Source organism: Drosophila serrata, unplaced genomic scaffold (assembly GCF_035046125.1).
Source record: "Drosophila serrata isolate PLE 108 unplaced genomic scaffold, ASM3504612v1 contig_272, whole genome shotgun sequence".
Taxonomy (NCBI): domain Eukaryota; kingdom Metazoa; phylum Arthropoda; class Insecta; order Diptera; family Drosophilidae; genus Drosophila; species Drosophila serrata.
In genome coordinates this window covers 1,269,069-1,291,238 of record NW_028257170.1, presented here as the reverse complement: position 1 = coordinate 1,291,238, position 22,170 = coordinate 1,269,069, and the positions used below count along the sequence as shown (strand labels likewise).

The 22,170-nt window shown below is 37.6% G+C and overlaps 6 protein-coding genes across 8 annotated transcripts in view; 1 reads left to right on the top strand and 5 right to left on the bottom strand.

Annotated features, from left to right (window-relative positions):
- The window catches only part of Msr-110 (DUF3736 domain-containing protein Msr-110), a 67,120-nt gene that overhangs the window by 31,541 nt on the left and 13,409 nt on the right, over positions 1-22,170 (bottom strand). The window lies entirely within an intron of this gene.
- Positions 96-3,165, bottom strand: Alp10 (Alkaline phosphatase 10). The gene is made up of 3 exons (XM_020942537.2): positions 3,027-3,165; positions 747-1,897; positions 96-655 (listed from the first exon to the last, which is right to left on the bottom strand). Exons 1-3 carry the CDS (start codon positions 3,118-3,120, stop codon positions 314-316), a joined length of 1,587 nt encoding a protein of 528 aa, XP_020798196.2. The 5' UTR covers positions 3,121-3,165; the 3' UTR covers positions 96-313.
- Positions 3,053-5,316, top strand: Alp9 (Alkaline phosphatase 9). The gene has a single exon (XM_020942539.2). The coding sequence runs from the start codon at positions 3,296-3,298 to the stop codon at positions 5,021-5,023; it is 1,728 nt and encodes a 575-aa protein (XP_020798198.2). The 5' UTR covers positions 3,053-3,295; the 3' UTR covers positions 5,024-5,316.
- Positions 6,958-8,364, bottom strand: LOC110176302 (uncharacterized). The gene is made up of 2 exons (XM_020942623.2): positions 7,903-8,364; positions 6,958-7,847 (listed from the first exon to the last, which is right to left on the bottom strand). The coding sequence occupies exons 1-2, from the start codon at positions 7,937-7,939 to the stop codon at positions 6,958-6,960; spliced, it is 927 nt and encodes a 308-aa protein (XP_020798282.2). The 5' UTR covers positions 7,940-8,364.
- On the bottom strand, positions 9,790-13,791 carry TM9SF3 (transmembrane 9 superfamily protein member 3). 2 transcript variants are annotated; one of them, XM_086833919.1, is made up of 6 exons: positions 13,459-13,791; positions 12,843-13,400; positions 11,059-11,792; positions 10,714-10,944; positions 10,504-10,647; positions 9,790-10,434 (listed from the first exon to the last, which is right to left on the bottom strand). In XM_086833919.1, exons 1-6 carry the CDS (start codon positions 13,546-13,548, stop codon positions 10,425-10,427), a joined length of 1,767 nt encoding a protein of 588 aa, XP_086690045.1. In that variant the 5' UTR covers positions 13,549-13,791; the 3' UTR covers positions 9,790-10,424. The 2 variants fall into 2 exon arrangements, with proteins under 2 accessions (XP_086690045.1, XP_020798195.1); XM_020942536.2 differs by having other exon boundaries at positions 10,433-10,647.
- Eaf6 (chromatin modification-related protein EAF6/MEAF6) lies at positions 14,148-15,692 on the bottom strand. Its single transcript, XM_020942540.2, has 4 exons — positions 15,431-15,692; positions 15,138-15,351; positions 14,885-15,016; positions 14,148-14,457 (listed from the first exon to the last, which is right to left on the bottom strand). The coding sequence occupies exons 1-4, from the start codon at positions 15,575-15,577 to the stop codon at positions 14,255-14,257; spliced, it is 696 nt and encodes a 231-aa protein (XP_020798199.2). The 5' UTR covers positions 15,578-15,692; the 3' UTR covers positions 14,148-14,254.

Sequence of the window (22,170 nt, the reverse complement as noted above, 5' to 3'; positions counted from 1 at the left end):
AAGATGTATGAAATGTATAATATAGTAATTAAAAACTATATTTTAAATGAGGATTTTGTTAGTTATTCTTATGTAAAGTAGTTGTTTATAAGTTCTGACTTTAAATAGACTTTATTTTCTCTCATTTATATTATAATATTAGCGTTTAATGTTTCCCCTACATAAGTCTTCTTTATTTACAACCCATTTTTCGGATTTTTTAATATATCTTCTATAATTTTCCCTTAATTTTAAGTATATACACTCCTTTGGGAGTTCATCTTAAACTACACTCTCTTTATTTATTGAGTATTCCTTATGAGTTTACGAGACTTTATTCATCCAGTTTGTCTTTGGCAAAGGGTCCCATATTGGCTGCATATGCCATCAGGGCTGGAATGGAGCTCTGCTCGTAATTTCCCGTAAAAAGATGCTCGAAGGGACCAGAGGCAAAGACACCCACATCCTCGGCACCATGGGTTTCGCTACTCAAAGGAACCGTGGCTTGGAATTCAAAGTCCTCCTTGGTGGTGTCCACACGTGAGAGATCAATGCGACCGGTATCTGTGCTGTAGGTATCCGTAAAACCAGGACCATTGGCATAGGACAGAATAGTGAAGGGCAGCTCGTCATCAGCCAGGTTGGGAGCCAAGGATAGGATGTTCTGACGGCGGTACTACAAGTAGAATTATATAATATTTATTATTTAAATTACATATTAAAGTTCATTTATATTTAAGAATGAATTCATAGCTACAATTACTCACCGGATATCCATTAATGGACATGGTGTGGGAGTGGTCCGAAGTCACCACAATTAGAGTATCCTCTTCGCTGGTCATTTTCCTGGCCATTTCCACGGCCGCGGCAAACTCTTGGGTATCCTCCAGAGCCTTCCTGGCCTTGGTGTCATGGTGGGCCATATCAATTCTGCCACTCTCCACAAACAGGAAGTAACCCTTCTCATTTCTGCTCAGCATCTTGATGGCCGCCTCAGTCATGTCAGAGAGCGAAGGTTCAGCCTCTTCGTAGTGAGTTCTCTGACGATCGCCATGATATGGCAAATGTGAAGTCTCAAAGAGCCCGAGAAGGTAATCCGTCTTGCTGAGATCCGTCTCCCTCAGACCCTTGAGTGACCACACATATTTGCCCTCGACTCCTTGTTGCTTCTTGATCTCTTGCCAATCCTTGATCAGATCCCTACCATCGGATCGAACACCCGAAACTCCCACCTCATCGTGCATTGACTTATCTCGGAAATTCACTCGACCGCCGCCCATGATCACCCGAAGTTCCTGACCCACTGGCCACTCCACCAACTGCCGGGCAATGTCCGTATTGAGTTCGGGACTGCAGTTGGAATCGATGATCTCACCATCGAATTCCCAATTCCTATCAGCAATATGAGCATAAGCTCCAGCTGGAGAGGCATGGGTTACCCTGGCAGTGGTCACAATACCCGCCCACTTTTCCGCCTCCTGGGCCCACTGGGCAATGCTCTGAGTGTGTGTACTGACATTTGTGGCAGCCACACAGTCACCACGTTTCACCTGAGCATTGACACCGATGGTGCCATAGTTGGCCTTCACACCGTTTAAGTATGCAGTGGCTGTATTGGCTGAATCCGGAGTCCTTTCATCCACCGCGTACGTCTTGGACAGACCCAAGTAGGGGAACTTCTCAAAGGACACCTGCTTGTTGCTATCACCCATAAAGTCACGTGTGGCTGCAATTGTGTGAATGGACATGCCATCGCCCATGAACAAGATCACATTCTTGGCTCGGTTCTCGTTCAGCTTCTGAAGTCCGGCCAACTTATCGGCCAGAATCGATTGGGCCTTATCGTGCCAGAAACGTGTTTCCAGCTCCTCATCGAGGGCCACAAAGTCGCGTGAGGCTAGCAGCCGGGGATGATGTTCTGTAAAATCCGGACTTTGGGTTAGCAACTAATCAGCAATTAAATGGGAAAATTTTTTGGTCTAATAAAACTACCAATTCAAGGAGTAAACATGTTTTCTGGCGGTAATTTCTTTGATTAAATCTATAAATCAGTTTTAATTATAGCCATTTATTAGGGTCGCGTTTAACATCTAATCGGTGAAGAAATCGCACCTGATTAAATAATAATAAAACGTGCGGAAAACGTTTATTTAAAGTTGCGATTAAGTGAATTATTTCATCAGACAGAAACGTAAGCAATTAGGTTTGCAAAAAAATCTGTATTATAAATATTAAGTCTATGGTTTTTTTTTTGTTGCTTTATTTATTTATGTATAATTAATGCTTAACTTTTTGTATTATTTCAGATATTTTAAATATTAACTTCATTAAAAAAGTCAAAATTCCTAGTCCGAAGGTGAAGGAAAGTATTAGGTAAGTATTTTATAAATACATTTATTTTTTCCTAGATCTAATCGAAACTTACTAAACCATAAATTAAATGTGCATTAAATCGTTATATATTCGGTACCATATAATATTTTATATTTTATTTAATGCCATATTTTAACCTTGTATGGTACAAGAATATTGTTACCTATTTTTTTTTAATTTTATTTATTTATTCTTTCATTTTTGGCCTCTAAGTAAAGTGTTTCGGAAATTAATTGAAGGTGTTCTTTTCAATAGGTTTGATTTATATTTAAAGTTATAAAATGAAGATAGAAATATGAGGAAAAAAACAGAACAAGAACAGATTGTTTTTATAATAATATAATTTAAAATCAGTCTCTTTTACTACTCTTTTATCTATGAAATAAAACAAATATTAGCTTAAATAATTCCTAAACCCTTTCAATAGCTGTCCCCTGATAGCTAATAATTCCTGTTCACGTGAACACCGCAATCATAAATTCTTATAGACCGCCCCATGACTGAACCTTTTCAGAAATAAATCTAGATTAGGAAGCTTAATGAGTTAACAAAGATTTGTGATAAAGGCAAGGCACTTGGACTCCTCCAATTGGTTGGAGATAAGCCAAGTGGAGGCTCCAAGACGATTCCGATTCGTTCGAACTCTCTCATCGTTATTCGTGATTCGTACTCACCTTTCTCCGGCTGATCGGTTAGTTCACCCCGAACCTGGAGGAACAGGAGAGCCAAGAAAGAGCACAAGATTAAGGAACTACAATTGGTTCTCATTTTTGAAACTTTAAAATGAGAATTACTCCGGTTGAAAGCTACCTCGAGACTGGCTAAATTAGACGGAATGGACGGGTTATATAGCCTCCTGTAATATACCTACGTATAGGGTTTGTGTTTTTGTGATTTCATGTGCAATCTAAAGTGGGGGATCGATTAATTATCTCGAGTGCTAATGCCGGGAAACGTGAGTATCACGGTCTGGCCAAAAGGAGGGGCCATAAATTGCCCTATCGACTCCTCGCCCGAGCTGCACCTGATCCAATCGTTGGGTATATTAATGCCCGGCTATGTGACTATGGAGTACAGTATCCAACTAGCTGCCGGAGTGAAAACATTTGCGAGAATGTCAACTCTCAAGTTCTTGATTGGCCTAAGTCTCCTTGCCCTGGCATGGAGTGCCGCTGTTCCGGGCAAGGCACCCGTGGACGAGGAGCGGATGCATCCTCATCTGCCAAGCAGTCCGCGACTTCGCATGGTTTCTGGAGAGGAAACCTCCGAGTACTGGCTCTCGGCCAGCAAGAAGCTGATTCGTGAAAAACTTAACTTTGTGAGGAACACAAACAAAGCCAAGAATATCATCCTCTTCCTGGGCGATGGCATGGGATTGGCTACCTTGGCTGCAGCTAGAAGTTACATTGGCGGCGAGGAACTGAAGCTATCCTTTGAGGAGTTCCCCTTCACGGGTCTGTCCAAGACCTATTCCGTGGATAAAATTGTGCCAGACAGTGCATGTACCTCTACCTCGTACCTGTGCGGAGTGAAAGCCAACTATGGAACCATTGGTGTCAATGCTCACGTGAAGAGAGGTGACTGCCTGGCCATGGCCAATGAGACGAATCATGTTTTCTCCCTGGGCAAGTGGGCCATGGATGCGGGCAAAGCTGCCGGTTTGGTGACCACCACTCGTGTTACTCATGCCTCTCCAGCGGGAATCTATGCCCATGTTGCGGATCGTGAATGGGAGAATAATGCCGTCTTGGAGGAAGCCTGCGGTGAGCAAGCTGAGGGACTGGAGGACATTGCCGTCCAACTCATACATGGTGAAGTGGGCAGCAAGCTGAAGGTGATGCTAGGCGGTGGCAAACGAAGCTTCTACAGTCCGGAGCATTACGATAATGGCCGACGCACCGATGGGCGCAATCTTGTCGAGGAATTCGAGGCTCTGGATAAGGGCAACACATTTGTGAAGACACAAAAGAAGCTGCTTAATGTGAATGCCACCGAAACCGGAAGATTGCTGGGTTTGTTTAGCAAGAGTCACATGCACTACCATGTGGAGCAGCTAGCGGATCCGGATAACAATGAGCCCACCCTGGAGGAGATGACTGAGAAGGCCATTGAGGTCCTACAGACCGAGGAGCAGGGATACTTCCTCTTCGTTGAAGGTGGCAAGATTGATATTAGTCATCACGATACCATGGCTAGGATTGCCTTGGACGAGACAGCGGAGCTATCGAAGGCGGTGAGGAAAGCCAGGGAGATGACCAATCCAGAGGATACCCTCATTGTGGTCACCTCCGATCATTCGCACACTTTCAGTGTGGCTGGATATCAACCGCGTGGCAGTGACATCTTTGGACCCTCCAATCGGAAGGGTAAAGATGGAAAACCCTACATGGCATTGAGCTATGCCAATGGTAAGAGTTTCGAGGATTACTACGACACGGAGACGCATGAGCGTAAGGATCCCACCACTCTGTCCACGATTGGGGACATGGATCAGCTATTTCCGGCAATGGTGCCCCTGGAATCGGAGACACATGGCGGCGAGGATGTCGGGGTATTCGCCTCCGGTCCTTGGGCTCATCTTTTCACCGGAGTCTATGAGCAAAACACCATTCCCCATATCATGGCCTTTGCTGCCTGTGTGGGCGATGGTTTAACCGCTTGCAATCAATAGGATTAAATGGGAAGATGATTGACAGACCGAAGGACTCTCAATTAAGTGGGCGATTCTCACGTACATGCTATCGTGTTAAATGAATACTCAGAAAAGTGACAGGTGCTCCTCGGTTAGTGCACACACATGGCACTCGAGTTGGAGAAATCAGATCGGGGATTAGTTGCTTCCCTATCAATGTGAGAACCCAAATATATATATATTATGTGTACCTATACGCTTATTTGTCTGATTATAACCAGACATTCGACAATTCTGATTCAATCCGATTAAAGTTATTAGATTTTATTCAATTCCTTGACTTTGATTCTTTTTGGTGATGTGTGGTGTGATTTGGAGGAAGTCTCTGTCAACTTGATATAGTAAATCTTGATAATAGGGACTCGTGCACTTGTCAAAAACATTGCTTAAGGATAGTGGATTCCTGTCAACAAGATTTCCAATCAATATAATATATATTTAATCTGACTGCAAACCAAAGATCGAAGCAAATCTGATAAAGAAATTGATATTTTAAAAAATAACAGTAATAAATAATAATTTCATTGGTGAAATGACCAAGGACATGTGCCAAGTATTTACTAAATTCACTAAATTATGGTACTAGGAATTGGCAATAAATTATTAAGGCTACATTTTGTTAGGTATTATTAAGGGGGGATTTGTTTTATAGAAGAAATGATCATGATCATGAAATAATTGAAAGCTATTTTGACACCTTCCTAAGCAATTTGTAAAACAACATAAATTCACTTGGCTGTTGATGCAGATTAAGAATATATATATTATTTATAGAGTCTTAAACGACTGTTTTACTGCGTTACAAGCTACTTTTTTAAAATTAAAACACCCTTCAACAATAATTTAAATAATTTAAACCCAATCCATGAAAGATATGAAACATACATTTAATATTTATGTATAAAAGTTGGAACATTTAGTAGGTTTATATATTGCCTATATGTAGTCACAAGTGTCAGATAAATCAAATGTTTATAAATCATTTCTAGAAAATCAATTATCACCTTTTACGTCACAAAAAAAAAACCGAGTCTAAAGTTTCAAACAAAAAGTATAGTATTTACCCAACAGTTCTCAGAAATTGTGTATTTATAAAAGTCTATCGGCAAATCAAATCAGATTCTGCTGCCTATCAAAAAAATGATAAACTTAATATTAATGCAATTGAATTTAAGTGAATTTTGGCAGACAGCTTAATGCGATTTGATTTTTATTGATTTTGTCATTACCAAGAAATTAAATTATCACACTTGACTGTCGTTAGTTAATAAACAATACAGAATTTATGTGTGGAATATAAAACAAATGTTTATAGTAGAGATTTTAAGCAGAATCATCAGGGGGAATACCTAAAGTATTAAATTAAGAAGCATCTTAAAGAAATACCCTAAACTCATATCATAACATATATCATGGTTATCAAGAAATTCAGCCATTGTCAAATTATAAATGTTATTGATATTGTATATATAGGTTTTTACCTCGATTGCTTGTCTTGCTTTTAAATAATTAATAATTGGTTAAATAAACAAGTTAACACTTGAGAACAAACGTAGTTACCAAACTTGGTAAATAGAGATAAAACGAGTTTGTGACCAATCAATGAATGAATGAACACAGCTTTAGACATGAATGAGTTCTGAAACTAGTTAGGAAAGTCAGTTTCCTATTTCTTTAAATAAATAAGAATAAATTGAATATATTAACTTAAAATATACTTTCTTTAAGCATAGTTAGCTAGTGCCATGAGATACAAAAGAATCCTAAGAAGACTTTGGTTTATACTTATAGAATTATGGCAAATTAACAACAAACCCTCTTTCATAAAAACACACCCATTAGTTAATGTTAAGATATTATCAGTACTGTTTTTTTTTTATTTAAATATTATAATTATATCCAACTCGGATTCCCTAATAAATTACTGCATATTGGTTAGAACTTCGCGGCTGGACAAGATTAGCATATTTCTCCTTCAGCTCGACCAGAGCTCGTTGGAAGCTCTCCATGCTGTTCTCCAGCTGGTTAGGAACAGAGTGGACATTGGGTGGCAAAAGTGTCTCCGAGGGACGCTCACCCAGGAGCAGTATTCGCCGCCAGTCACTGGTATCGGAACTGCCACGCAGGAAGTCCTTGCGACGATTACCCATAGCAAACACGGTCTCCTCTACATTCTCCGGAAGCAAGGTGGTCTGCTCACCCGGCGTGGGTTGAGTGGGCGCCGCAGGAGCAGCTGGTGGTGTAATCCCCGACAGAGATGCTGATGTGGGTGGTGGTGGTGGTGGAATTACAGACGCAGCTGCCGTGTTAGCTGGTGGTGCATCGAACAAATCACTGGGCAGATTCTGTGGTCGATCGATCTGCATCACCTGACCATCGGGTGAAATGTGGAAGAACTGGGCACGACCCGTTAATCCCGTTCCCGTGCCACCGGGAATGACTATAATGTTGCCCACGGCAGTGGTCAAAGCAGAGGCGCCACCAAAGCCACCGTTTCCTCCAGCTTGTGTGGAAAATAATGGTGGAATGGGAACACCAGGTGGCGGTGGGAAAGCTCTCACTGGCGGAACAGCCGGACAGGGGAAGCAATATCCAGGAGGACCCGGTGGTCCCGGCAAGCCTCTAGGACCCGGAATAATCGGCAGATTCGGAGGGAAAGGACCAGTGGGCGGGTAACCCCAAAATCCTCCATTGCCTAGACTATTTCCTGGAGGACCTGGTGGTCCCGGCGGCCCTCGCTCACCCTTGGCACCAGGATCACAAGAGCATTTCACCAAGGATCCCTGGACGCTTGAACAGAAACCTGCAAGAACGTTTTATTAATAAAGGATAAACAGGAAGCCAAAGAAAATGCTTACCCAAAAGAAAAAGGGCCAAAAGTCCACGAAAAACCATGATGTTCTTGGAAAATCACCTCTGAACAGACTGAGCAGAGCTCTCCGTGGAAAAGCTGCTTTTATAAGCTGAGAGAAGGAAACCTCACTCGCTGGACCAACATTTTTAATATGCATATAAACTAAACCAAATAATCTAAAGATCGAATTTGAATTCGACATTTTCCCGCATCTCGCACGTAACTGTTATTTTCCTTTTTATGAAGTCAACAATCGAAAGGGAAATGGTGTTCAAGTGGAATGGAAAAACGCCATTCCATCTGACATTTATGGTAATTTATGCGACAAAACATATACACGACGATCATTAGGAACCGGCCAAGCCTTTAAACTGGGTCAGCAGGGTTCTGGAGTCAGCATGAGAGCATCTTTCGAAAAAACGCATCAAATGTCAATCAAGTCGTAAAACGCGATTAAATCAGATTATTTATGTCACTAAAGGTGGGCGCTAGCTATCAAACCGACACCCAGAGTTTTGGATTACGGGTTTTTGGAAAATTATTTACCATTACAGAAATTCTAGAAATTCTAAAAATACCTTTACCGAAGCGCCGTTATACATAGTTCCACTTGGAAATTAGCATAAATTACGAAATCAATATGTTCCTAATCAGCTTTACGAAATGAAAAGGTTCTGCGACATTTCCGACTTATCTTAGAATTCCATTGACAAGACAAAGCCCCCCCGAAAACACGCGTCATTAGCGGCACTCGTTCTAACTCTCTATAAAGTGGCCACTTCCAAACGAGCGCCATCGTCTTGAGTCAACTGGTGACATTGGACCACTCGAGTGCTTCAGATAAGTTGAAAAGTAAAACCGGACAGAGGAAGGCTAAGAGAAGCACTTGGGTTCCTTGAATACCCTTTTTAAATGGTTACTTACCATTGGGAAGGTGTATGTTTAAAGACGTTTTAAAGGGATTCCTGATTTGTGTTCAATAATACCTTTAAACATTGACTCTCAAGTTAGCAAGTTCCATTGCCCAGCCTCTGGTGACATGTAATGAATATGATAAGTATGTAAACATCACACCAGTTCCCTGAAACTTAAATATTGTGGCTAAATCTAGCCTTTTGAATAGTAAAATAACTATTTGCCTTAGTAAAAGATATTTTTAGTAGACTTATGCAACATTTGTAAGCTATTTTATCTCATAAATAGTTACAATGTAATGTTCTTTAAACTGAGACATACCCCTTTAAAAATGTTATCTAAAAACATTCTTATTTGATTTTAAGATAAATTTTGATAAATACTTTAAGCACAGAAAGTAACTTTCAGAATATTTTTAGAACTGAAACCATGAAATTCAAAATATTGAAAGACTTATACTCTATTCCAGATCATCACAATTCTTTTAGTAAAAATTACTTTAATTTATTTTTCAAAGATATACAAGTTTTTGAAGTTCCCCCAAACTTTTCTAGGGTATACCCCCATACTCTTTAAACTCTGCACAGATTAATCTAGTACGCAATAATCATAATTCAAGTACGTAAGCCCAAAAACTCACTATCAGTTATTGAATATATGTATACAAGAATCCAAAAAATTGGCTTTATCAATTGTGTTGTCATGGAATAATCCCAAAGTGTTTTCTTGGTGTTGTTCTGACTGTTGCTCACTACGTACTAAAATAAAAATAATAAGAATTAAAACAAGAAAATTGGCGATTGGCCCCCCCCTATAATAAATGAGCAATTAATTGCAACAAAACATTGTCAAGGAGGAGAAACCAATGAAATTGAAAAACAATTTGAGGGTCAATGTTACCGGGCGGATCAAGAGCTCTTGCTCACTTAACAGTTAACGATTAAGATGAAGGTGTGAAATCTACAAGAATGAAACATTTTGTTTGGTTTTATATATTGAATTTTTATTATTAGATTATCGACTATGGCTAATCAGCACATTTCTTTGCATCGTACATAAAAACTTAATTGGCGCAAACAAGTTCAAGTCCCAAGTTTTTGTTGCAATTGCATAGATTGATAAGTTTTCTAGGCAAAACAATTCAAATCTAAAATCTTTTGATGTGTACGGGAGACATGCGTGCATATATTAATCGGTTAGAGTGATTTTCAGGAATTGTAAGAGAGTTAATAGGAATAAGGGAGAACTACTTGAAATAATTGTAAGAAAATGTTAGGAAACAAGTGAATTTTAATATTGGAAAATGGAGATTCTAGTTTAAATATAAATGCAATCAACTTAGCTCTTAATTTACAAATCAATATGTTTATTTTATTGTTTTATAGAATTCGAATTCAAATTAATTGTCTTACAATTCCTAGAAGAAGCACGATTAAGGTTAAGCATATGCCTCGCCGTACACGTCGCTCAATTTGAAGATTAATCTTTGGTGCGAATACATTGGACTGGCATTCATTTTCACACCGAACATGAGAAGTGAGAAGAAACACAGATCAAATCAGATCAGATCAAATACGATGGAGGGTAGAGCAGAAAATAAAAGCGCAGAACTCAAAATCTACTAAATAATAAATACAATTGTAAATCGATTAGGATGATATACAGATCTGGGAAAGGGCAGGGCTCTTACTAGTCTATTTTCACATTGGAATAGATTTTTCGCACGAATAAATTCGTGCCCACATAGCCGACAGTGCCGCATATAATGCCTAGGGCGCCGCTAAAGAGAGCCATGTAGCCAAAGTAGAAGGCCGTTTGGAATAAACCAAACATTCTGTAAGAGTAAGTTTAGTATTATTCATTTTTGTCCAAACAAAATATTCTCTGTAATAAAACTTACTTGGTTTTAAAGAAGAAATAGTAAAATGAGTAGGCATAGACGTAAATGGACGTGGAGCCTGCTGCCATAAAACTCGTCCATTGCCATCGGTAGTCTTCTGCATTTAGCAGGAAATATGTGCAAACAATGGTCACGCAAACAGTGACCACAGTCAGGATGCTGAATACCAGCAACATGAAGCCATACACATAGTAGATTTTGTATGCCCAAAAAGAGGTGAAGATGAAGTACCTGTGGGGAAGAATTAAATCAAATTACATTATAAGTATCATATAAATACATATAGGCCAAAGATCTATGCTTGTAAGAACCAAAGCACTTTGATATAATCAAGCATTAACTTACATCTCAATGAAAATGGATCCAAATGGTAGGACGCCGCCCAGGAGCACAATAATCAGCGGCTCCATGTACCATTTCTTCTCGGGTATTGGTCGTGGAACTGCATTCACTCGACATGGGAAGTCCGGCTGGCCATCCAGATTGCGACCGACCACAGTGCCCACCAAAGTCAATGGCAGGATCACAAACAGACAGATGCAAGTCACCGCCACCATAGTGCCAAAGGGAATGGCCCTCGAAGCATGATAACCAATGGCAATGAAGTTGATCAGGAACGCAGTGCCACACACGGCCACAGGGACGGTAAAGGCAGATGTAAGCATCTGCCGGATCCACATTCGTCCACCCAGACGGGCATATAGAGATCCTCCAAAGTAACCATTGATGGGAGAGGTGGCAGCATAAACAAAGATCGCAGTGGACAGCATCGAGCCACGTTCAGTGTACAATTCACCGACAATGGCGAACATGATCACGCAAAAGACCACGGAAATTAGTTGGTAACCAGCACCGACCAAGGCCGAAAAGAGCAGAGTATTGGGTGGCGAGCGGAAGACATCACCATGCACTTGCTTCCATCCATACTCATCGCCCAGATCTCGTTCCATATCGTCCACCTCCTCATCCTTACTGTAGCGGGCATAATCCTTGCGCAGGGTTCTCATTAGAATCATGGACACCAGGCCCACCAGGAAGATGACCATCATGAAGCTATTGAAAATGCTGAACCAGTGAATCTGTAAAGTATTTGGAACATAAGTTTTTAATATTTATGTTCTGATTTCTATGTTTTAAGTAGAACAAAACCAAAACCAACATAACATAACATTGAAATAAATCTTTAAGCGCATATATTTATTCAAGCCACGACTCTCCATCTTATAATTTTTCCTTATCATGAAAACGATATTAAACCGTTCACAAAACGATGATACCAAAATAATATACATTTTACTTTAGTATTGGATGTATATAGAGGGGAATTTTATATAATATATCGAACAAAATATATATATTGTCATCAATATCTTATCGAAAATATAGAAAGGAAAAATATTAAAGTTATTGTTAAATATTGAATTTATATATAGGCGTTTGAGTATTTGAGTAATTTGAGTCATTGATACATATTTATTGTCATATCACCTCTAGGAAAATATTTCTTTAGGAAGAAACTTTAAAATGTGATGCATTACTTATCATCAGATAATTTAGATAAGTGGAAAATTTTGTAGTTGTAAAGATATGTTAAACAAGAATTAACAAGCTTTGAAAACCTTTAGTTGAGTTGAAAAGAAAACAATTTAGGTATTGATGGAATGAGTCATACTTTTCAGTATTAATTATCATTCTGTACTTTGAAGGATCTTGTGGGAAAGTTTCGTGATTTAAAAAGTGTTTAAAAATGTTAATAATTCGGATTAGAAGGAAACATGTTGTAAATTAAAAAGGAAATAACTTCTTCTCCCATGTAAAAATGTAGGACAACCATAAAATAATGTATTCAGATTAACGTCGTTTCTACATTTACACTAACTACAAAAAAAGAGACTACTACTATCTGCAAAGTTTCATTTAGATAGTAAAAATCTTAGATATTCGTATACGGATATGGCTGACATCATCTGATGCCTAACTTGATGCTGATTAAGAATACATATACCTTATAGGCTTTTATAGTCCCCTTCACTGCATTGCAAACTTCTAACTTACATAACAAAATAAAGCAAGGGTATAAGCCAGAAATTCATTGCCCACCCTTTATATAGTGGACTCAAATTGCTCACCCTGTGCTGGAAGAAGTTGGGATCCAGATACTTGTCAAATCGATTCTTGAACTCCACCTTGCTGGGCTTCCAGTTGACCTCATACGAGAAGTTAATGTGAGCTCCCGCCTTGAGTTCCTCACGGCCATCCGTGGTGAGTGTAATGTCTACGATCTGCTGGCCATTATAGCCAATGTCGAATTTCTTGTGCGTAAAGATGTACCACTTGCCGTCGCGTTCATCCCGCTCGCCGACCTTGCCCCAAATGGGCAAGCCGTCGATGTACATCTGATACCAATACTCGTTCTTCACCGCATAAGTGAAGGCCTTGGTGCTATCCTCCTGCAACGCGACCATGCAGATGATGGTGCGTGGCGAGTCACTCTTGAACTCCATCTCATAGCCGCTGAACTCCAGCTCGACGCCTTGCAGCGCCTCGCTGAGTGTCTCGTGATAATGCGAGATCGAGGCCTTCTGGCCACTGCAGAAGGGCAGCGAGAAGTAGGCGTACGTCTCCTGCCGATTGTGGTACGGCCCGACCGTGTTCATCCACAGCACCACCTCTTCGCGGTCATTGTACTGCAATAAACATCTGTTTACAGGCCAAACTAAAGGCAAACCATGACAAAAGACCCACCTTGTGATTGTGCTCGTCCGCCTGCGACTGCGACACGTAGCAGCTGGCGATGAGCAGTAGACATAAACAAATGACACGACGGGTCTCCATCTTTTCCGGGTCGCGGATTGGTGCGCGGGGTCTCTTGAACGGCTGACCTTTTACCTGGGCGCTGATGGTGCTCTCGGTGTGCCGGCAGACAGGTGCGGTCCTTTGGTTGACCCCCAACAAGGCCTTTTCGGACGATTTTGTGGCAAACAAAAATTTGCCGACAGAAAAAAAATCATAGAGTTCTAGTACTGACACCTCCAGAGCAGTGTTGCCGTTTATTATGCTGAAATTGGTCACTGTATTTTCTTCTCCGCGGCAACTGGTCACACTCAAAGAAACAATATCGATGTCCTTATCGATACAATCGATATTATGTAGAATCTTTTCTAACTGGTTTTTAAACTAAATAAATGTAATTAATTATTTGAAATCAGCTTTAATTCCTGCTAACTGGGTCAGCCATTACACAATTTTTTCAGATAAATGCTTTCAAAATCAGTGCTGAAAAAGGCTGTTTATCATTATATTTTAAAGATTTAGCCAGCTATCATAAGGAAACAATGCATTATACAAAGCAATGTTCTTTATAAAATAATTAATTATAAAGGACTTTGATTTCCCATTACGATTCCAAGAAACCAATACACATATAGTAAACATATAATATAAATCTAGATTCGTTTTATTAATTGTACAAATTGCAATTCAGAAAACTTTGAACTTATAGAAGGATTATCCGATGTTTAACCCGACCTAGTAGCGGTCATCATCGATGCCTTATTTTCTTGTTTATGTGACCGCTTTTCTTTGCCGTCGCACTGGAGCTGGTGGAAAGTTTGCTCTTTGTATTGGATGTGGGCGTTCCAAGCACATCTTTGTTGGCGGAACTGGGTGTAACATTGCTTCCGGGGACACCAACTCCTCCTCCGATGGTACCAAGGTTTCCCTCATTGCGATGCGAGGGTGAATCTAAAAAGGGAAAATATTACTAATGTATTGAAATTACAGAATATACTGGTGTACATACGTTTAGAGCGTTTTATAAACTAATTATTCGGCTTGAAAGCTTCTCTCTAATATGTTTTGTTACAAAATCAAATAATTTTTGGGGCTTACTAAGGGTGTTAATTGTTTTTTGTATATTTTTTTGAACAAACGGTATACTTTTGAAAGGCAGTCTAATTTATCACATATTTTGTCCAGTATTGAAAATCTTATGAATGTAATTATGTTATGACAAAGTATTAGTTTTTATCGTGTTAACATTTCCATATCATTTTTGTATATCACATTTCTATACGTATTCAGTTTCTTGAAAGTTCTTATATAAGATTCCAATGTCTTCCACTTTAATATACTTGATCTACTTCTTCTCCGTGTCCAACTTCTACCTTACCCTTTTCATCTTTAGGAGTGCTCTTGATTGTCGTGGCTCCATCGTGTGCTGTGGTGGTGTTCTGATTGATGGACATCTGATTGTCGCTGGAGTCTTCATTGGTAATGGAATCGGATTCGCTTGCGCGCTCAGCTATAAAAAATAGATTGATTTCATTAATTATTAAAAGATCAACACAAGATAGATCCATATGACTGTCAATATAACTTGTAAGAGTTACTTTACGCCTCAAAGAGCCAATTCCTTCACTTACGATTACATATTGCCATGGAGGTAATGCTGGACTTGGAGAATAGGCGCTCCGCCTCCTTGAACTTGCGATTCCGTTTGTCTGCCTTCGAGTTGGTGGCCTTGTTGGACGTCAGGTAGCGCTCCCAGCCGCGTATGATGTTGCCGCACAGTTGTGTGTCCTCCAGATATGAGCCTTCAAAGGCGTAGATCTGTCGCTCCAGGTTGGCAAGTTGCTCCTTTTGGTCGTACCAAAAACAAAAAAAAAACCCATGATATAATGCCGCGCTTTCTGGTTTGTTTATATTTGTGCCTCACCGAGGTTTCAGCCTTCTTCTTGATGAGGTCCGCCAGCTCGGCACGTGTGTCCATCGTGCCGCTCTTTGCATTCGAATTGGTTTTCCCTGACTTCTTTGGCTTGTTTCCATTTGTTTCACTCACATTTTTACTCGTTGGCGAGCTCATTTTGCTTTAATTTGTTGAAATTCCCTTAATTTCGTCAAAAGTGAGCTATAGCAATAGAGATGGGAGATGCCGATAGTGTGACCGTGCCTCGAGCTATACGATATTTTAAAAATATACCAAAAAGTACTAACTAAAAGAACTTTCAGAATTGAAACTTATTAAATTAGAATTTAATTATTTAAATAAACAGTTTATTTGAAAGTAAATTTAATAACTCCTTAAGCTATTTGCAGCTTGATATTTAATTAATTACTTTTAGAAAAAAAAGATTGTTTGTCATTTATATACAAATTTTTATTTATTGTGAACAAGAATTTAAACGATATACTAGCATTTTAATTTATTTATGACTTTTATTAGTAAATATATACCAAAAAGTGTTATATTCTTGTTATACAATGTACCGTATTAGCGATGGGAGCAATTCAACATTTTCGTTTTTCATATTTGGTTTACATGTTTCACTGTATAGGTGGCGTCGTAGTTGTGTTGTACTGTTGCAAAGCTGTATTGTGTAAAGAGCCATCTATGTAAAGTTATAGAAAACTAAAGTTAACCAAAGAAACTGCATTTGAATACTTTTTAAAATTTAAAAAATTTTGATAACTTGTGCGATTTAGCCAGCAACTATTGACTAAGTTCAACAACCACAATTACAAATTTTAATAGCTGTATATGATTTTCCCTGCTGATATAGAACAAGCCACTATATTATAGAGTTTCCCTTGGCGGGGTTTTTACATTCATTTTAAAGCCGGTGCCGCTGCCAATGACCTCGCCTCTTGTTATTCTTTTTATTATTATTTATGCGCGTCTTTGGCCCCAAACAATAGATTCGGTTCGGCTCCACGACCATCATAGAGGCGATGATCGCCTAATGATCTCGCGGCGGCTTGCTTAGTTTATTGACCCAAAGCTTGCCGCAAAGAGTGCGTTGAACTGCCGAAAAAAAAGTGAAGCTACCGTTCTGGGGCTCTCTATTTCTTTGCCTCACCTTTAAGCGCCCCCTTTCTCTTTTCGTTTTCCTTTTCCGCCCGCCTTTCGCTCTCTTACCATTCCCGCTCTTTCTCTTTTACTTTGCCTTTTTATGGGCCTCACTTTCGTCATACGCGGCGTATGCGTGATTTTATTTTTTCCAGAGAATCGCCAATGAAAAGTAATCGCCGCATCGAAGCTGCCCCCGAAGAAGACGAACTCGATTAGAAAATGAAATCACAAAATGGCAACGACCGTTGCAAGACAAAGTCTGCTGCCACGTTCCACTAACACGAGCGACTAGGCCGCCGCCTCACCGACTAACTGATCAATTGACTAACTGTCCGAGTGACTAACTGACTGATTGACTGACTGCCGACTTCTATGTATGTCAAACATTGGCGCGCACGCGCTCGCGCATTCGCAAAAAAAAAAAAAAAACAACAAAACAACAAAAAAGTGCAGCAAAAAAACAAAAAACTTTCATTTTATTTAAACAAACACACAAGGCGCGGTCTGGGCTTGGACTTGGTCTTGGAAAAACTTATTTTCATTTGGTTTTAAGCAAACATCTTCCAACTGAAAACTCCACAGTCCGATCCTCATTGGACGTCTTCTTCTGGGTTTTGCACTGCAAAAAATTAAGGTCTACTTTTTAGTACATAATTTAGAAATTTTTAATTTGAAAATTCCAAGCAGGAAACAATAATATTATTAGTTCAAAATGTCTTTATGTCTTAATTGTAGTGTTTATTTGATTTTTGAAATTGTTTCCTACTTAATCTAGTTATTTAAAATGTAGCAATCTTCATTATTTCCAACTTCATTTTGTTATTTAAAATTTAATAACCTTCATTAAGTTTGAAGCAATCTTCTTGAATTATTCTTTACATGGTTTTTGATTTTTGATTGAAGTATTTCATAATATTTAATTAGGTAATTTAAGAATACCGCTAAACCAACGGTTAAAAGATAAATAAAAAAAATTCTAACTTAATAATTAAAATATAAATAAATATAAATACTTATTAAATAATTAATGAGTATTACAATTAACATTTAAACATTTTTTTTGTTTTTAGCAAGAGAGAAGCATAGGTTTAAGCTATATATTTTCTTTTACCTATTTAATATCAATATCAAACCCTTTCCTGTTTAAAGAACATAGTTAAATATTTAATTTTTTTTTATTAATCTATATTCCTACTACCTATTTTCTGTCAGTGTCGCCAATTGATGGCAGTTTACAATAATTTTATGATGAATTGCTTGGCCGCGTGTGAAATCTGCTGCAGCGGTTGCAAAGCCAGGCACTGGCCGCTGGAAAAGTGGAAAACTGCCAGAAAAGTGGAACACAGCTAAAGAAGCAGCAACAATTGCAGCAACAACTTGCAGCAAGTGCAACAACAACAGCAGCAACAACACAAACACTCTCGACTAATTAGCTGCGTTTTAGAAATTCAGGCGGCAATGAAAACAAAATCGAGTTCAATGCTTGCAACGATGACGCTGTTGTTGCTCTCGGTATGTTTTCGACTTTTCCGAGAATTTCATATACTTATACATACATACATAAATATATGTGGCGCTTTCCCAACGCCAATCGAGTGAAAATGAGTCTGCTTCGATTTGGGCAGCTAAAGAAAACTGCAAAAAGAAAGGAAAAAGGTGTCGAAAATGGAATAACAATGAGACAAATCTTAAGTAAAATTAATATTATTGTATGTAATTATTTATTTATCATGGAAGAATAGGATTTTTAAATTAAATTTAATTACTTTTCTAAATAGAACTAATTAAAGAGGGGAATTGAGAAGAATGTTTTAAATAAGAATACTTAAAGTTTTCAAAAACTTAAAATACAGTGATATTTTTGTTAATTTAAACTATATTATCAAAATTTTTAAATTATACTAGCACATTAATTTATAAGATATGCTACATGTTTTTCTATTTTAAATAATTGGACATTTTATATAGTAAATATTTGAAAATTAACCCATTAAATAATTTTTAAGAAGAAAATCTATTTTAAGCATATTTTACAATTATTTATTAAAATATATATATAAAAAACACATTTTTTCTTAAAAGCAAGAAAATAATGCATCTACTTATTTAAAGATAACAAAATAAGGATTTCGTGTACATTTTATTTACAATTTCTTCAATGATAGTAAAATGCCTTTAAATCGGCAATAAATTCCTCAAAATGCCTTAAAATAAAAACATACATTTCAATTTAAACAAAAAAAAAAAAAACAAATAAGAAAATATTTTATTTTAAAATCCTTTTTAACCCTTCAATGGCCCAACCGGCTAAAACTAATGACATCATAGACAGAGAGATAACAGAAATGCACTTGCCATTACACACACACACACACACACTCACTCATTCGCATGCATTTATACGTCCGCCCACATAAAAGCCATTGCAAAGCTCTCTTAACCAAGCTCTCTTTTCTAGTATCTAGCTGCGCTCTTGGACTCTTAGCTCTCTTCACCCAAAGCTCTAGTTTTTGTTGCTGTGCAAAATGCCGGAAGAAACTTGATCTTGATTATTTTCTATGCAAGAGCGAGCGAGAAGCGAGTGCGCAAAAAGTTCAAGTTGAATGTCGCGGCCATCATGGTCTCTCTCTCTCTCGCTCTCTATGGGGCTCTTGCTTGGAGCTCTCTGTGTGTGTAGGTGTGTGTGTGTGAGCGAGTGGGGCGTCACAATTTTCCCGATTGTTGTTTTTGCATTTTTGCACTTTGTATGTGTTCTAAGCGATTTGAAAGCTTTTTCATTGTTGTTGCACTTTTTGCATGCATTTTGGAAAAATAAAGTAAAACAAAAATGCAGTAAAAAAGAATGCCAGTATTGTTGCACGTTTTGTTTTATTTATTTTACAATTGTTTAATGAATGCATATTCACCATTTCCCTCGATTCCGCATATGAGTTTAATGCCTTTGTTTTGTAATCTATTTTAATTGTTTTAAACCATTTGGTGTGAATTGGATTGTTTTGGAGAGATGACTTAGGATAGGGAATTATTATATTATTATAAAATCATTGTAAACAAAAAATATAAATATTTTGATAATGATTTTGGATAATTTTTAATATTGGGTCATCAAATTTAACCAAAAATCAATAACAGGTTAAGAACTCTCTATTTAAAATTATGATACATTTTTAAACCTGTTTTTTACAGTATTTATAGCACTTTTCAGTTAAAAACTTCTTAAGTAGAGTTATTTTTTCTGAAATTGATATATTTTTTGTTCTCAATAATTATGTATATGTTCCTATAATTATATAATTTGGTATTGGTGTGTTTAAATCTCAGAAATTTGGTTTACGATTTTTATAGCTTCATTAAATAAATTAACCAAATATTACTCAAAAATGATTAATATACCATATTTATGAAATTACCATTTAAGTATTTTAATATAACGTACTCTTTTAATAATTTTCTCTGCTTGAATAATTTCAAAATCGTTTTACCTTACCATTTTTTTTTAATTCTAAAATTGTTCGGGTTATTAAGTAGTCCTTTTTATTTATTTTATTAATGCCTCTTAAACAAGTCGTATAACAATTTTCCAAACGACTCTTGAGATTTTTGTTGGCACTTCGCACCTTTTTTTGTTGTCGAATATTTTGTTTTCGACCCAACTATTAATTATTATCCCAGTCTTTGGTCCACCGAACCCTTTTCGACTGTTTGCCCAAAAAAATCGGTTTCTGTTGATCAACAAATAAGGCTCAAACGCACAAACAATTTGGGGGGAAAAAACAAAAAAGCCAAAAACCGAAAACCCAAAAAAAAAACAGACAAAATGCAATCCGGAGTTAGGTAAGCGAACTGACCTTTGACAATGCTGCACAGATCGACGACATCATCTCTTGCATCCGCACCCCGTCTCTTCGCATCTCTTTACCTTTCTGGCCACAAAAATTACAGAAAAAAACACATTCACCCAAAAACGTCGTCGTCGCTGACAAACAACAAACATTCCTTTTTCAAGAGACTTTTTTCAAGCGGCGCGCCAATGGCCAAAACAACAAAAGCCAACAAAGCCAGCCACAACTCGAACGAAAGCCAAGCTCACAATCAGTTAAAAGAGAAAAGCAATCCAAAGACAGTCAAGACCACTGTAGAAAAAAATGTAATGCCAACAGCAGCGGTAGGGTTTATAGTTACAGAAATTATTTCAATTAAAATATGACCATATTTTTAATTAGGAAATTTAGTTGCAGATATTATTATATATTTTATAGAAATGTGAGCATTTCCACACCACCCAGTAATCCTCATTGATATATTTAATTAATTAACATATTTGACAAAAAAGTTTTAATTATATTTTTTTTTAGTATTTTAATTAAAAATGGGTACATTTCTTACCAAACAATGATAACAGGGTTATAAATTATTAGATGTATGTATATTTCATAACTTATTGAGTAGGTTTAAATTTTTTAATGAAATATACATAATATTTGATAAGTTATAAATAAAAGTTAGACATGAAAACAATTCCTGATTGATACATTCAAGGCTTATAATCGAGTTCAAATCAAAAATATAATCTGAATAACTCCCATTTCCATATTTATATATATCTATATAATATATATATAATAAAATGGTACTATTATCATAACATAAACTGTGTGACTTGGCCAAGAATCGGTTAACAGAGAGCCAGACAGACGAGAGAGAGATAGATAGAGAGAGAGTGCGAGTGAGTGGAAAAAGGGGGGCGCAAGGGAGATGGCTCGAATGGAGTGCACGAGGCGAATGAACTTTCGTGGCGCTCTGTTTTAATGCTGCCTGCGTTGGCATGAGAGTTATGCAACGGCACACACACACACGCACACACACAGACACTAACTCGCAAGATGGAGCTGTTGTCTCGGCTCTCGGCTTTTGGCCACGAAGCTCCACGAAGTCGGCTAACTGTTTTTTCACCGCCTTCGTGTCGCGGATGGAGGAAGTGGGGCTGGATATGGGGGAGTGAGTGAGTGAGAGAGAGAGAGAGAGATAGAGAGAGAGGGAGAGCGAGCGCCACCGACGACGACGAGTCGTTGACTTTGCATAAGTGTGCCAATTTATAAAACAGTTCAAGATTAACGCGGCCTTCAACAGCAGATCGCAACAATAACAGTAACAGTAACAGCAGCAGCACAATAAATAAAATTAGAGGGGGGGGGGGGGAGACAAAATAATAAAATATATATCCAATATATATATGTATATAAAGGCAAACGCATTACTTTCACAAAGTAAAAAAACAAAATACAGGCACCTGAGGAAATGTTATTGTTGAGTTCGAAAAAAGACGATTTCTTTTATTTATACAAAATCTGAAATATTAAATGTTTAAATAAAATAAATATATAAACGTAGCTAATTAGTAATCAAAATTGGTCAGAAATTAAATTGTTGTGTGTTATTGTTAAAATATAAACAGTAAAGAGCTAGAAAAAAAGCTAAGTCATTATTCTAATATTCAAATTTAGAAATAAATTAATAAACAAAAAAGAATTCTTTTAATAATATTACATATACTATCTTGGAAATTAAATTGTTATTAGCTTAATATACTTAAATTAAAATCCAGA

Bases quoted from the DNA above. Each gene is read 5' to 3' on its own strand.
- Alp10 (XM_020942537.2), bottom strand. From the start codon at position 3,120: ATGAGAACCAATTGTAGTTCCTTAATCTTGTGCTCTTTCTTGGCTCTC. The intron at 1,898-3,026 runs GTGAGTACGAAT...CGGATTTTACAG, and splicing joins AACCGATCAGCCGGAGAAAG to AACATCATCCCCGGCTGCTA. The intron at 656-746 runs GTGAGTAATTGT...TTCTACTTGTAG, and splicing joins TGTCCATTAATGGATATCCG to TACCGCCGTCAGAACATCCT.
- Alp9 (XM_020942539.2), top strand. From the start codon at position 3,296: ATGCCGGGAAACGTGAGTATCACGGTCTGGCCAAAAGGAGGGGCCATA.
- LOC110176302 (XM_020942623.2), bottom strand. From the start codon at position 7,939: ATGGTTTTTCGTGGACTTTTGGCCCTTTTTCTTTTGG. The intron at 7,848-7,902 runs GTAAGCATTTTC...ACGTTCTTGCAG, and splicing joins TTTGGCCCTTTTTCTTTTGG to GTTTCTGTTCAAGCGTCCAG.
- TM9SF3 (XM_086833919.1), bottom strand. From the start codon at position 13,548: ATGGAGACCCGTCGTGTCATTTGTTTATGTCTACTGCTCATCGCCAGC. The intron at 11,793-12,842 runs GTGAGCAATTTG...AATACTTTACAG, and splicing joins CCAACTTCTTCCAGCACAGG to ATTCACTGGTTCAGCATTTT. The intron at 10,648-10,713 runs GTAAGTTTTATT...TTACTCTTACAG, and splicing joins TATTTCTTCTTTAAAACCAA to AATGTTTGGTTTATTCCAAA.
- Eaf6 (XM_020942540.2), bottom strand. From the start codon at position 15,577: ATGAGCTCGCCAACGAGTAAAAATGTGAGTGAAACAAATGGAAACAAG. The intron at 15,352-15,430 runs GTGAGGCACAAA...TACGACCAAAAG, and splicing joins AGAAGAAGGCTGAAACCTCG to GAGCAACTTGCCAACCTGGA. The intron at 14,458-14,884 runs GTAAGGTAGAAG...TTCCCTTTTTAG, and splicing joins CACTCCTAAAGATGAAAAGG to ATTCACCCTCGCATCGCAAT.